We start from the raw sequence: 14,653 nt of genomic DNA, 5'->3' as shown, positions 1-14,653 counted from the left end.
GATAAATCATGGGCTTCTATTGTTTTAGCATAGAAAATAGCAACTTGTCAGTCTAAGTAAGTACTATATTTTGGTGGCAACTGGCATTATACAAAAATATTGACTCAATTCTCAGGTATCTGGAGTATGTGAAATTCACACTCTGGGGCAACTCTAAAATGTCTGAATAGAAGCAGCTGAGAGCACCAATCTGTTTGGAAGGGGCAGTGTGGAAATTTCTGGAAGATGCATTAGTACTGCAGGCGGTTTTTACTTAGATTTTATATTAAAGATCAATTAAAACATCTCTTTTCCCAAAATATATTAATATTATATTTTATGTATGATTGAAAAAGTATTTGGTCTTTAGGTCAATGTGTATACGTCTAATATATACCCACACACTCAGACATGGTAGGGTGGCTGTGAGGGGCAGAGAATACTTTTTGGAGACTGGAGTGGGGTGTGCTATAGAATGCCATACTACCTGCCATTCTTTGGCACCATTCACAACTATTGGCTTTTACCAACAGGCACCAATAAGCCTGCAGAAAACAAAAAAAATGGGAGCTTTTAATTCATACAAAAAATTATCTCATTAATAATTTAGCTAATATGTAGATTTTTCTCTGTGGCAGGCATTGACCTATACTCTCTCTTTGGTTCCTGCCTATATAATCACCAAGTTGATCAGCAGGCATTCAAGCCTATCTTTCAGACACTGGGTCACTCAGAGACAAAAGCCATGGGAGGATGATAAGTAGTGATGGAATCCATATTTTTGGGTACTTTTTGCTCTGAGACAGCTTAGCCACCAACTGTACCCTAAGCTTAAGTTGCATGTTTGTTTGAATCAGGAGGGCACCAGGAAAAGGGTGCAGTGACATGTTCTTCTCATAGTCCCCAAATTCCAGTTCCAATCACAAATGCATTCTAGAACAGGAAAATTATTTGGGTCTTCCCTTTTCCTAGAAAGGAAAAGGTCCTCAGAATATAGAATGTCAGAGATGGATAGGACCTAAATGCTGAGGTGCCAGATACAAAGTGTGAGGGCCAGAGGATTACAATGATTTATTCATTCTCACAGCCGTAGGGCAGACCGTTACACCATCAGAGAAATCCCAGTCATCACATGCAAAGCACCCAGTGTTGATTTTTAGGTTAAGCGTTGAAAGTACATATATGCTAAGCCTCAGGCTGGCCACAGGGCTCTGTGAAGTTAAACTCCACAACCTTCTAAAGCTAATGGAGTAATGGTAATCTGAAAACCTGTTTTTAGTTCAAAAGAGCAATGCCCCAACATGCCATCCCTCTCAAACTATGGCTCCAGGCTGGTTAGGGGACAGTGTGATATAAAAAGCCCTTAGAGCTAACCAAGACTGAACACATAAGTGTCAGACAGTTTTTTCCTGGGCAATTAAAAACTTGTTGGTATTAAACAAACCACATCATTTTTAATGGGGCTCAATTTTTCATTTTTTGCATTGAAGGGGTCTGGCCTTAATAATGTAAGGTTATGCTACACAGCAAAGTCTCTGCTGGACTAAAGAATCCATACCTTTAAACAGTTGTAGAAAACACAAACTAAGAGAAAACACACACAAGTATACAGAGAACAGTCACTCCCTATGTGGGTGATGAAACAGTAAAACTCATTATTTAGTATAACCAAAGACCAAATATGTCCTACCCATCTGCAGCAATGACACTGAATGTCACAATCCAAAGTCTGAACTGGCATAACCACAATTACAGCCCAGATCCCAGGTTCTTCAGAATCTTTCTAATCCTTAATAATACTACTCTTTCTCAGCCTTGGAGAGTAGACTAAAATAAATTTAGTATAATGCTGTGTTACGATTTTATTGTGGTGAGGACAAACTGTTAATAAATATAAAAGGCTAATGACTGGAATTATAGCTATAAATAAATAAATAAATAAATAAATATATATATATATATATATATATATATATATATATATATATATATACAGAAAGAGGAGAGAGAGGGATGGTGGGAGGACATTCTGTCTTTGTCACTCACTCATCAGCTGGTGGTTTCGGTGACTTTGGTCGGGCCACTTTTATTTTCCTTGGGCCTCAGTTTCCTAATCTGCCAGACTAGGATATTGATGACTAAAGCACCTAGTTGTTAAGAGGATTAAGAGATATAATGTGTGGAAAGTACAATAATATCTAGCATAGAAAACAAGATAAATGTTGATTATCTTTTCTCTTCTCCTTAGGTGTGTAAAACACAGTTAACTGGCCTCTCTTTTCTGGATGTTTCTTCTAAGGATACTTAATTCACCTTTGGGTGAATTTTGGGGGTAGGTCATGGTGGGACAAGTTTTTATCTAGATGCCAGGAAACCAAGGTTTTGTAGAAATTAACAGTCCTTCTTAACCTGAAAAATAACTGACTTCAAGATATGGCCTTGCACTTTGCATATTGACTATGTTGTAAAGATTGAAATGTAACCTGGCAGTGTTTACATCATGTGTGTAGTTAACTCAAGCAGTGTAGAAGCCCTCTGACATGAAGTATTTAAAATCTTTAGAATTTACTATTTGTAAGCAACCTTGAAAGTCCATGGCATTTAGGAATTTAAGCAGACATAAACGATGCAGACTGTGGCAATGAAGATTCCTGAAGCTAGTTTTTAATTACAACTTACAATCGATACCCGCACCAAAAAGCAACTTGGGGGGTGCTTGGGGGGCTCAGTAGGTTAAGCATGTGATTCTTGATTTCAGCTCAGGTATGATATCACATTTTGTGAGATCAAGCCCTGTATTGGGCTCTGTGATGACAGCAGGGGGCCTACTTGGAATTCTCTCTCTCCCTCTCCCTCTTTCTACCCTTCCTCACATGAGCTCTCTCTCTTTTTCTGAATATTTAAGTAAATTAACTTAAAAAAAAAAAACAGCAACTTGAATGACTTACTCCACTAGTGTGTATAGGAATTCATTTGCAGTAATATGTGTTACCCCCAGGGATGTGTGTGGTAAATACGGCTCTTCTCTGAAATGTGATCTGAGGGACACCCGGGTGGCTCAGTCAGTTAAGCATTTGTCTCTTGATTTCATCTCATGTCATGGTCTCGCGGTTCATGTGTTCGAGCACCACATCAGGCTCTATGCAGACAGTGCAGAGCCTGCTTGGGATTCTCTCTCTGCCCCTCCCATGCACATTCATTCTCTCTCTCTCAAAATAAATAAACATGAAATATGATTTGGCAGATATGGAACTTAATACCTGGACAGAAGCAGCTAACATTTTCAAGCAATTACTTCGGGGCCAGGCCCTGTACTAAATACTTACATGAAGGATTGGACTCTAATCTATACGGATACCTTGGACAAGAGCCTGGGCAGTGTTGCACAGTGGTGAAAAGCATGGTCTCTGGAGTCTGAAATACCTGGGTTGGTGCATGAATTCTGTCTCTATCTGTATGACACTGGGAAAGTTATTAAACTTCTTGAAACTTCAGTTTTCTCATGTGTAAAATCGAGTACAAATATAATGGCTACTTGATTTGATTGTCAAATGCATTAAATAAGGTGATGAAAGCTTACAAGGAACCCTAGCTCTATGTTTAAACAATCATTAAGGGCTTAAGGTGAATGCTTAAACTTTTTGGAATGCTTTATTGTATGTTATAGGAAAAATTATATAATATGGTAGCTTAGGAATCGGAATTTGGGGAGGGGTGGTATTGGAGTATACACTTCTTCAAAGACAGGAAATAAATACTGTACGTGTAATATGTGCTTAAGGTGAACAAAATAGCTCTTTATAAAATATAATGATTTACAGACTTGTTATGGCTCAAATATTTGAGACATTCTACTAATTCAATTCTAGTTCTGATATTTTAATTGGATTGAGGAGGGCAGCATTGAGAAAAAGATGAGAATGTCTGGTGTGTACTTTAAAAAAAAACATGGGGGTGTCTGGGTGGCTCAGTCAATTGAGCATCTGACTCTTGATTTTGGCTCATGTCATGATCCCAGAGTTGTGGGATCCAGGCCTGAGTGGGGCTCTGCAATGAGTATGGAGCCTACTTAAGATTCTCTCTCCCTCTCCCTCTACCCCTCTTCCAGTTCATACATTCTCTTTCTCAAATAATAAACAAATAAATAAATTTGGCTCAGGTCATGATCTTGCAGTTCGTTAGTTTGAGCCCCACATTGGACTTGCTGCTGTCAGCCTGTCAGTGCAGAGCCCGCTTCAGATCCTCTGTTCCCCTCTCCTGGTTACACTCTCCCCCAAAAATAAATAAATATTAAAAAAAAAAAGCATGGAGACCTGTTTCCACCAATGTAGTTTTTGATGCAGCTTTTCTTGAGTCTTTCAGTTCACAGTTTGAATCAAGATCCTGTAATATACAAAGGTCTATTGTATTTATTTAAACCCAAGATATTTGCATAGGGTTTTCGGGATTGCGCCTATCACAAAGCTGCAGCCAGAGCTAATCAAGCCAGTCTGAGTGTGTAAGCTATGTTTTTTAAGAGTTCCAAGTGATTTCACTACTGCAGCATGTCAAAACCTCATCCCAGACTCCTTTCTGCCTCATCTCCTAACACACAATGCATTGGTTCAACCTTGGAAATATAACCCAAATCTAAGCACTTCTGCCCACACCTTCACTGCCTCTCCTCTAGTCAAAGCGCCAACCCCTTGCTGGACTACTGGAACATTCTTTTATCTATTCTCCCGTCTACTTCTGTCACTCTACTATATATTTTCCATATAGCAGCAGAGTAATTCTCAGCATGGAAGTCAGATCATGGCATGCCTTGTTCAAAGCCTTCAAGAGTTTTAAATATCTGAGCAAAATACAGTGTTTACACCCAGCCCTCAATCTTATTTCTGAAATAATTTCTACTCCCTCTGACCTGCAGGCACACGGGTCGCTTTGTTCTTAGGCAAACACAACAAGCACACTGCTGCCTTGGGGGGCTTTGCCTTTTCTGTTCCCACAATATTCTTCCACTTCCTTCGGGTCCCTGCTTAATAGTCATCTGAGGAGACAAGCCTTTTCTGCTCACACATGCCCGTCTCCATCATCATTCTCTACCACTCTGCTCTGCTTTATTTTGCTCTTTAGTACTCAGTTTCCACCTTATGTATACATTTATCTCACTTTTTCTCTATCTTCCCCAAAAGTATGCCCCATGAGAGCAGGAAGTTTATCTGGTTTGTTCACGGTTATCTTGCCAGCACCTGTCACCACATGGTAGCCACTCAGCACATTTGTTGTTGAATGAATTTTTCTGAATGAAGTGGAAAGATTGAGAAAAGCAATTTACTCAAGGCTGAAACAGAGGCAGACTGTGCTTTGCTGATGATCACATTAGTTATTCTGAATATTAGGACTTGCCCCTCATTTCCAACCTTCCACTTGCTACAGACTCAAGTTGCTCCTTGCATAGGGTACTGCCTTCAGGAGTAAACCAGAAGGACAAAGTGGAGAACTGAGATTCCGTTGTCCAACTCATCACTGTTCTGGCATCAGTTGTGTGCTTCACTGTGTCAGAACCACATCCCTCTCCCACATCCTTGGTAACCAAGGATCAGGACAACCACATGCTCCTGAGGCAGTGGGCTGGGGAGACATGACAGCAGAGTTAGGGGCACTACCTCAGGAGCATCATGACAGAGTCTGTTCAGCTTCTCTTAAGCCTGTAAACAGCGATGTCTTTCTACTCAGTAGAAATGGGAGTTCTCCGCATTAGTCCTTCTTAGATTTGAGGTTCCTTCTTTGCAGTAATTAGGAAATTAAATAAGCACAATGCCTCTTTAGTGACCCCAAGAGGCACCTGTTTAGGGACCTTCAGCCCCTGCAGCCATGCTATTAAAATATATTATCCCAGGAGCCAAAAAGTTGGCAGTATCCCTGGCTGCATTCATTATTTTATTCACTCTTTAGGCAACATCTATTTATTGAATACCTGCTATATGCTAACTACTCAGCCACATGCTGCGATTTAGTTAGGAATCAATTAGACATGGCCCCTTTCTAAAGGAACTGCTTATCTGGCAGGAGAAATAGCATACAATAGTAGAGCTGGATGTGTGCAAATCAAAAGTAAATAGTGTTCCCTAAGAATAAAAAACACAGGGAATTGATCCCATTCAGGGACATGATGTTTAAGCTGAAAGCTGAACAATGATTAGAAATAAGAGGAAAAAGTAGAATGAGGAGTCTGCTGGGAAAGAGATAACCTAAGCACAAGCCTGGTGTGGAGGCAGCACGGCACATCCCACAAGTGGAAGACGGTCTGTGTGAGGTTGATACCTTGTGGGAAGTGGGAGAGGGCAAGAAGGCTAGTTAGAGACTGAAGAAGGGGCCAGATCATGCAAGCCCTGCATAGGTCTTTATTATGTTGGTTTTCCACCTAAGAACAATAGGAAGTCTCTGAATGGCCTCAGGCAGGAACACTGCATGATCAACTTGCATTTTTAGAAGTTCTGCCATGTGCAGAAGGGCCTCAAGGAGGACCAGGCATATGAGAGACGACTGTTGGGAGGACACTGCAGTCTGACAGACAATAGCACATTTAAGCTTACATACAAACCCTTTTGTTACTCATGGTAGAGATGTAGGGGGAGAAAGAGGAGAAGCACCTCAACTCTGAGTCAGAAAGCAATGGAAGGTATAAAACCAGTCTGGAGGCTCTGAAAACAGCTGTATTGATTCTGCATCTCATTTTCCAGATTAGCTTGTATTTTCTTTGTAACAATGCTTATTTTGCCCACATTTTACATCCACTCTGCCCTTACCCAGACTGCATCACTTTGGTACTAAGTTGGCATACTTTGCATTCCATTTCTTGACAAGCCTTGGAAAGGAGGTACAACAGGGGTCCTCTGATCAGCACAGCACACCCTCAGAGTCACCTTTACCTTGAAGCCCTCAGCCAACCTTCAGAGGGGATGAGTTAGCTGGATTCTGGAGATGAGGTAAAACGGCTACATTGAAAATAATTCATTTCTACTGGTGATATGTCCTATAATGGCTGATATTATAGATCCCAAAGCATCATAGCTGACCTGTTAAATTCTCTTAATCAACAAACCCTGGTGTAAATTCACCTTGTCTTCATTAAATGTTACACTGTGGGGAAGAAAACCATAAAATTTCACTTGTTAAGGTAATTATGAAAGGCCAAATTATTTTTTTCTGATTCATATTTTGCTAATATTTTATTTGCACTAAAACTGCCCTTGTTACAGATGTTCTAAGGACCACAACATAGTGTTATAGGTCGTGACACCTTCCATTGACTTCATCACGCTGATCTCTGTGAACAGCAAATACCAAACTGGGAGAATGTGGCACAGAAATATGAGAAAAAAATCATACAAATTGATGGAAAAGTGGATATACTATAATGAAATTCAATAACTAAAAAAATGTTGAAGAGCTAAAATTATCACCATTGATTCAATGATTATTTTATGTAATCATTCTTCATTCAAAATTATCTAAAATATAATGCTTATGTAATTTATATTAATGGCAACTCAGAGCTGCATCAGAAGTTCTTAAATAGGGATCAAATGTGCCCTGGAAGGATTCTGAGGTGGTGTTTGGCAGAAGGGCGCGCTAAGCGAAGGAACTACAGGAAATGGACGAAGCACTGGGATGGTTATTTCAATCCAATCAGAACTGTTGTTATCAATTAGTGTATTTCTTTCAGGTATGGAAGCTCAATATTTCCACTGAAAAAAGAGATATCTGACTAAAAATATTAATGAAACAAAGAAAAGCCCCTGCAAACTTACCTAAACCAGCTCTCTCGGGGATTTCTAACTCCAGCCATAAAGGAGTAGCCAATATGAGACCCACTCTCTGGGGTTCCTGCGATGCTCAGTCAGTTAAGCTTCTGGCTTTGGCCCAAGTCGTGATCTCACAATTCCTGGCTTTGAGCCCCACATCTGGATCACTGCTATCAGCACAGAGCCAGCTTTGGATTCTCTGCCCCTTTGCCCCTCCCCTGCAAGCACATTTGCGCTCTCTCGCTCGCAAGCGCGTGCGCTCAAAAATAAAGAAACATTAAAAAAAAGAGAGACTCACCCTCCTGCTGAGAACAACTAGAAATACAGCATAAAAATAATTTCCTTGAAAGCATGAGACAACTGCCAAGGGAGTCACAAACCACACTTGCTCAAGAAGACATGTTCATTGAGGGTCCCTAACTTTGTGCATTTCACTTTTCTTCCCAAACATTTGCTAATTCTGTGTTGAAAAAGAAACCGAGACACCACATACAAGGTTGTTGCTGAGAAGAAGATAATTATTTAGAGTTTCCAACAATCTCATAGATCTGGAGAGGTGAACACTGGAATCCAGGACATCCAAGAAAGCAAAGGTCTCAGAGAGAAGGGAGGTTCAAAGACTGGCACCTGGTCGCAGGTTTTTTGTTTGTTTGTCTGTTTGTTTTTATCCTGTTAAGATATTTCTCCGTTACATTACACATTAAAAGCATTCAAAAAGCAGAACCATGTTTTCAACCATATCATGACAGGAAAACAAAAACTGGAGAAATTGCTTCAGAAATAAGTTGAGATACTTAGTAACACATCTGGTCCTCGGCTGGCAGCCCCATTCCATAGTACGGGGGTAAAAGAAAGGTAGCTTACACCTAAAAAAGGCTAAACTAGGCTCAGATCATGTCAGTCTTTGGATTGAAATGGTCTATCTCTCTGCTGCTTTTTTTCTTTTTTTTTTTTTTTTTTTTTTTAGTTTTTAGCTTTTAGCTTTTATTTAATTCCAGTTAACATACAGTGTAATATTAGTATCAGGTGTAAAATTTAGTTACTCAACACTTCCATACAATGCCCGGTGCTCATCACAACATCTGCTGCCCTTTAGGGTAAAGTGAATACTTTCTGGAAAGAGAAAGCAGTAGCCTAACTACAGAGTTGGAATGTTGGTTATCTGTCTGCCAAAATTCATGTGTTGAAATCCTAATGCCCAATATGATCATATTGGAAGTGGAGGCTTGAGAGGTTCTAAGGTCAGGAGGATGGTGCCCTCATGAATGGGATTAATGTTCTTACAAAAGACTCCTGAGAGATCCCTTACATCTTCTACTATGTAAGGACACAGCGAGAAGGCACCTGCTATGACCCAGGAAGAGGGCCTTCACCAGAATGCATCCATTCTCCTGCCTTGCCCTTGGGACCTTTCAGCCTCCAGAGCTGTGAGAAATAAATTTCTGTTGTATATAAACCACCCAGTCTATGGTATTTTCTTCTAGCAGCCCAAAACACTAAAACACAGATCCTTTATATTTTTTCATACAAATGTTTGCCATTCAATAAAAAATTACCTAACATTTTTTTAAAAGGCCATAATCAAGATAAAAATCAAATAATAAAAACAGATGCTATAAAAAAAAAGTCTGCCTCCATTTTGGAAGCCTCATAGAGCTCCATAACAGCTTAAACAAATTCAAATTCAATTAAATGAAACATTGCACATTCCAGTCATCAAACATTAGGAGTGAATCATAATTCAGGATCTTACTCCATTTTGAATGTTTGACTGCTGACAGCTCTTAAGCTCCACTCCCCCCTTTCCCTCTTGCCCCACAACTGAGCAACCTCGTACGAAAGCCCACCTTTTTTTCGATGCCAACAGGGAAGTTTGAACCATTCAAAGCCCAGGTCACACATGGAGGTCTCGACCCCAGTCCATCCCTCTAACAAAATAAAACCCAAAACCACTTTTTCTTGTTTTTGCTGAAGCTACTCAGGACTAGCTTGTATGCCTGCTCTTCTCTTCCTCAAAAGTCCTTTTTTATGTCTAATGAACCCGCTCACCCCCTCTGTTGGTATGCTGCATCATCAGTCTCTAAATGCAAGCCACTTTTTCTGTGTGGGTGGGGAAGAGTTGCCCTCTGTGGGGCAACTATAAAACACAAAAGAAATTGACCTAAATGTTGGAGTTCTTTGATTTGGACTTTAAAAATAACTATGATTAACATTTTTTTTAAAAGAGATCTAGTAATGAATTTTACTAGAAAACCAGAATCAATTAAACAAAACAAGAATTGGCTATAAATTTTAAAACAATTGAACTTAATAAATCAGTTTCAAGAATACTGGACACAAATGGAAGCAGGATGAGTGAGCTAAAAATTAGGTCAGTAGAAAATAATTAGATAAAAGCATAGCTTAGGGAAAAATTAAGCCTTAAATGCATATATTACTAAAATAAAAAAGGCTAAAAATCAATAATGTGATTGTTGATTTTGGAAAGTTAGAAAAACAGTAAGTCATACCAGAAGAAAGCATAAAAACTATAAAAATAACAGCATAAATAAAATAGAAAACAAAGAAAATCTACAAACCTTAAAGCTATGTTATAAAAAATAATATTAAATTTATAAACCTCTTGCAGAACTGAGAAAAAAAGAGAGAAGGCACCAATTACCACTATAAAGAGTAAAAGAACTTAAATAATAATGCAGATACAGATTCATTTTTACTTTTAATGTTTATATATATTTTTGAGAGAGAGAGACAGACAGACAGACAGAGCATGAGCAGGGGAGGGTCAGAGAGAGATGGAGACACAGAATCCAAAGCAGGCTCCAGGCTCTGAGCTGTCAGCACAAAGCCTGACACAGGGCTTTAACTCATAAATGATGAGATCATGACCTGAGGTGAAATTGGGTGCTTAACCCACTGAGCCACCCAGGCATCCTGACACAGATTAGTTTTAAAAGGAGAATATTATATATAATTTTATGCCAAATAACTTGAAAATTAAATAAAAATAACAAATTCCTAGAATACAATTTATGAAAGCTGACACAAAAAGAAATAGAAAATTTTAATGGTCTTACGTTTATTAAAAATAATTGAATCTGCAATGTGTAAACCTTTCCTCAAATAAATACCCAGGCTCAGGTTGCTGTATCGGTGAATTCCTCCAAACATTTAAAAAACTAAGTAATGGCAGGTTTTCTGCTCTTTTTTTTTTTACTCTTTTTTTGAGGAAAAGCATAATTTAGATACCAACACTTCTGAAGGATATTAACGGAGACAAAAAAAAAAAACAAAACAAACATTTAATTGTCTCAAAATGTGCAGAAAACTTGCTTGATACAATTCTATATTCTTAGTGAATGAGCAATAAAAGGGAACTAAATTAATCTGATAACATTATCTACAAGAAATCTAGAAGAAACAATACAATTAGTAATAACACATTAAAATTTTCTCATGGAGATCTAGAAGAAACAAAAAAAGTCTATCACCACAATATCATATTGAAGGTCCCCACTAGTACAACAATGAGAGGAAAAAAACAAGGTATAAGGATTGGAAAAGAAGAAATATAACTGTCCTAATTTACAGACAGCATTATTGATATAAAGAAAATCCAAAAGGAAACAGTCAAACTTCTGGAATTAGTAAGTGGGTTATCAGAGTCAATGGGTATAAAATCAACATATTAACCAAATTTCTCATATTACAGACACAAAAAACTAAGGTCTAAAAAGATGCCCATTTCTATTCAAGTACTTTTTTTTTCTTTTCTTTTCATGTGTATTTATTTATTCATTTTAGAGAGACAGAGAGGAAAAAAAACAACAAAACAAAACATGATCAGGTAAGGGGCAGAGAGAGGAGACAGAGAATATGAAGCAGGCTCTGGGTTGTCGGTGCAGAGCCCGATGCAGGGCTCAAAACCATAAACCATGATGAGATCATGACCTGAGCTGAAGTCAGACACTTAACTGACTAAGCAACCCAGATGCACAATAAGTACTTTCAAAATTAGAAAACTAGTGACTTTCAGCCCAGTGATCCAGCTTTTTTTTTTTTTTTACGTGTATACATCAGCAATATAGCACTTGTTTGCAGGACATAACCTACAGAAATGTTTTTTTATTCTAGTTCCTCTCCAATCAGGCCAGTCCCACCCTAGTTCCTATATTATTTGGGCATGGAGACATTCCACAGTGCTGCTGCCTGCAGTGACCACTCAGGGGCAATAAAGGGAATAACTGAGGGAAGCCAAACAATGATTTTCTGAACCATGGAGTTCTGACTGACCTTCTGCTTCTGCCACAAATTGAGGGTCAGGGATCACTCACAGTGGCTGGTCATGTCTACAGTGAATCCTACAGATGGGATGAGGGGAAATGGTGACTGGGTCCAGGGTCTATCATAGGAGAAGGGAGAATGAGTAGACATGAGGGCTACTTGGGCTCACATTTACACAGGGCATCAAGTTTGAAGCTCAAGTGTTATCTCAAATGAGGCTACATACAGGATCACGGAATGACACAGACAAGAATGGAAATAGGATATGTTTATCACACAACTTTGAACTCATGTTCCTTCTTTCTGTCCACAATGTCTACAACACATCATTAATTAATGCTTTCTATAAGTTTTGCAATTATCTTGTAAACAATGAAGTTACATTAATGTGATGGTCTATCTCTACGTTAATACTACTATTTTATTACATATGAATATTTAAAACTTTTGTAGCATTCATTCGGCATTATTTCTTTTCTTCTTCCTCCTCCCCTTCCCACTCTACCCCTGCTCTTTTTTTACCTTCTCTTTCTCAAAACAAGGAAGGTCAACCTTGAGAAGACTCTGGCTTCCTCAATGGCTAAGTGAACTCCTGCAACATGTAGGTGGAATGTGAGGGGTGATGGAGTTCTTGACTTGCAGGTGGAGACAGAGCTAGAGAGACTGCCTTGATATCATAAGTAGGTCTAATTTTAGTTCCAGGCTGGTGTTGCCTCAAGACACTGGGATTATGGAGGGAAGTTCAAGGGTTCAAGTGTTCCAATACTCTGGCCCAGGGTTTTGCACACTCAACTTGATGACTGTTGTCATGGTGAATTAAAGTGGGGATATACCAGAGTTTTGTTGTTGTTGTTTTCAAGTGCTTACAGCCCGGCCCTGATAACTATTCCCTAACTTTGCCAGGATCTTCACCCCTCCTAGACTCTTTTCTTCAAGCACACACACTTTCTATTTAACATCTCTAAGTTTCTAGTCAGTCCACGTCACTAAATCCAACCTTTGCCAAGCTGTTGGTTTTCAGCTCCTAGATACAAGCAGCCTGGTTATCAGTTTACTTTCATTTTGTTGGCCTTGAATAATATTTTTCCAATATTACATAGCACAATTCTGCATTTATAAAACAACCTCCACAGATTTCTCTAACACATAGAATATACTTACGACTCTGAAATTACACTCCTCCAACTGTCCCAAGATCTTTCATCAGGAATCCCAATATCTCTTTGGGGAAAGTGAGATGCTTTTTTCACTAGCATATAATGTGGCCAGCTAATCTAGGCTGAGGGGCATGGAGTGGAGAGAGGGATAAGGAGGAAAAAAAGGGAAGCATTTAAACCTCCATTCGGCAATTTTAATTCTATTCTCTCAAATCAAAGCTAGCATTCGGCACTTTGGAGCATCCCTTCTACCTCTCCTGCCTCAGCTTCTACCTATTGTTCAGGAAAATTAGCAGATGCGTTCCAGAACATGTTTAGAATTGTGATATAGAGAAAGGAAAGAATACTGATAACCTGCTTCTGGTTAGCAGATGGAATCATGAGAAGGTTAAAAAAAAAAAAAAAGGCAGCATCCAGGACTTTATTTCTCCAGGAAAACCAGAAAACCGTAGAAGGGCTGTCTACTGAAATTCCAAAGGGCGTGTGTAGAGACTAAACCCATCAATAAGTTCTACTCTTCAGGCCTCTCCTGACTTACCTCCACCAGCTTGTTGGCATGCTCACGGAAAACTTGGGCATATTCCTTCACTTCCTTTTCGTTCCCACTCTTCGCAGCCTCAATGAGAACTAGCAAAGGGACATTGGTTTCCAAGAAAGAATCAGATATGTGATCCATCACTGCTTTCCGAAGCTGCAGTAAAAACAAAAACAAAACACACACAATTAAGGAATAGAAGAATGGTATTTATGAGTCTATTACTCACTTAGCAATATGGATTAAATTACTGCCTGAGAATAAAAAATTTTTCTAAACTCTGCCCAGTTCTCATTATCCATGGAAATAATGTTTCAACTGTTTTTAATTTTCCCAGTGCTTATCGTATCAAAAGAAAACAGAGATGATTGATACACTGTTCTGAATTAACTATATTAAATGTTAATTTGAAAGTTACATATGTGGCCTTTAGCTTAATATATTATAGGCCCTCTCCTAAAGAAAGTCTTTTTTCCTCCTTCATTGGCCCAAATGTCTCCCTTCAGGAAGTTTTGAATCATGATATAGCTCAAGGACTCAGAACTTAGTTCAAGGCTCATTAAAAATGGAGAAATGTAGGCATCAACCAGCAAATGGGGACAGCTTTAGATAAGCGTTGGGCCTTGAAGCTACCCTTAAAATCTTACCGTTTTGCAGTAACCTGTCCTTTCTACATACATTATTTGACTTTGATAGACTGGAAACATGAAACCTCTCATAATCTCAAAAATGTTTCTGCCCAAGTACTATGATGAGATAGTTGCTGTGCTCCAGAAAGAAGTACTTAGAATTATTCTTTAAGGTAAGTAAAAATAAACATATCCGAATATGTAACAATGCATAATTACATATCATTTCCACATTGTTAAAATGGGAAGCAGGGCAGCTGCATGAAAAAAAAAAAAAAA

At 38.8% G+C, this 14,653-nt stretch overlaps 1 protein-coding gene across 4 annotated transcripts in view; it reads right to left on the bottom strand.

Moving 5' to 3' along the window:
* Positions 1-14,653, bottom strand: part of CTNNA2 (catenin alpha 2) — a 1,115,456-nt gene that overhangs the window by 224,207 nt on the left and 876,596 nt on the right. For all 4 annotated transcript variants that reach the window (XM_043603825.1, XM_043603826.1, XM_043603827.1 and 1 more), the window contains exon 9: positions 13,749-13,901. In XM_043603825.1, the coding sequence (XP_043459760.1) occupies positions 13,749-13,901 (153 nt within the window). The remainder of the gene's footprint in view (positions 1-13,748; positions 13,902-14,653) is intronic.

This window comes from Prionailurus bengalensis, chromosome A3 (genome assembly GCF_016509475.1).
Source record: "Prionailurus bengalensis isolate Pbe53 chromosome A3, Fcat_Pben_1.1_paternal_pri, whole genome shotgun sequence".
Classification (NCBI taxonomy): Eukaryota; Metazoa; Chordata; class Mammalia; order Carnivora; family Felidae; genus Prionailurus; species Prionailurus bengalensis.
The sequence above is the reverse complement of the archived record's forward strand: the minus strand, read 5'-3'. Positions and strand labels throughout refer to the sequence as shown.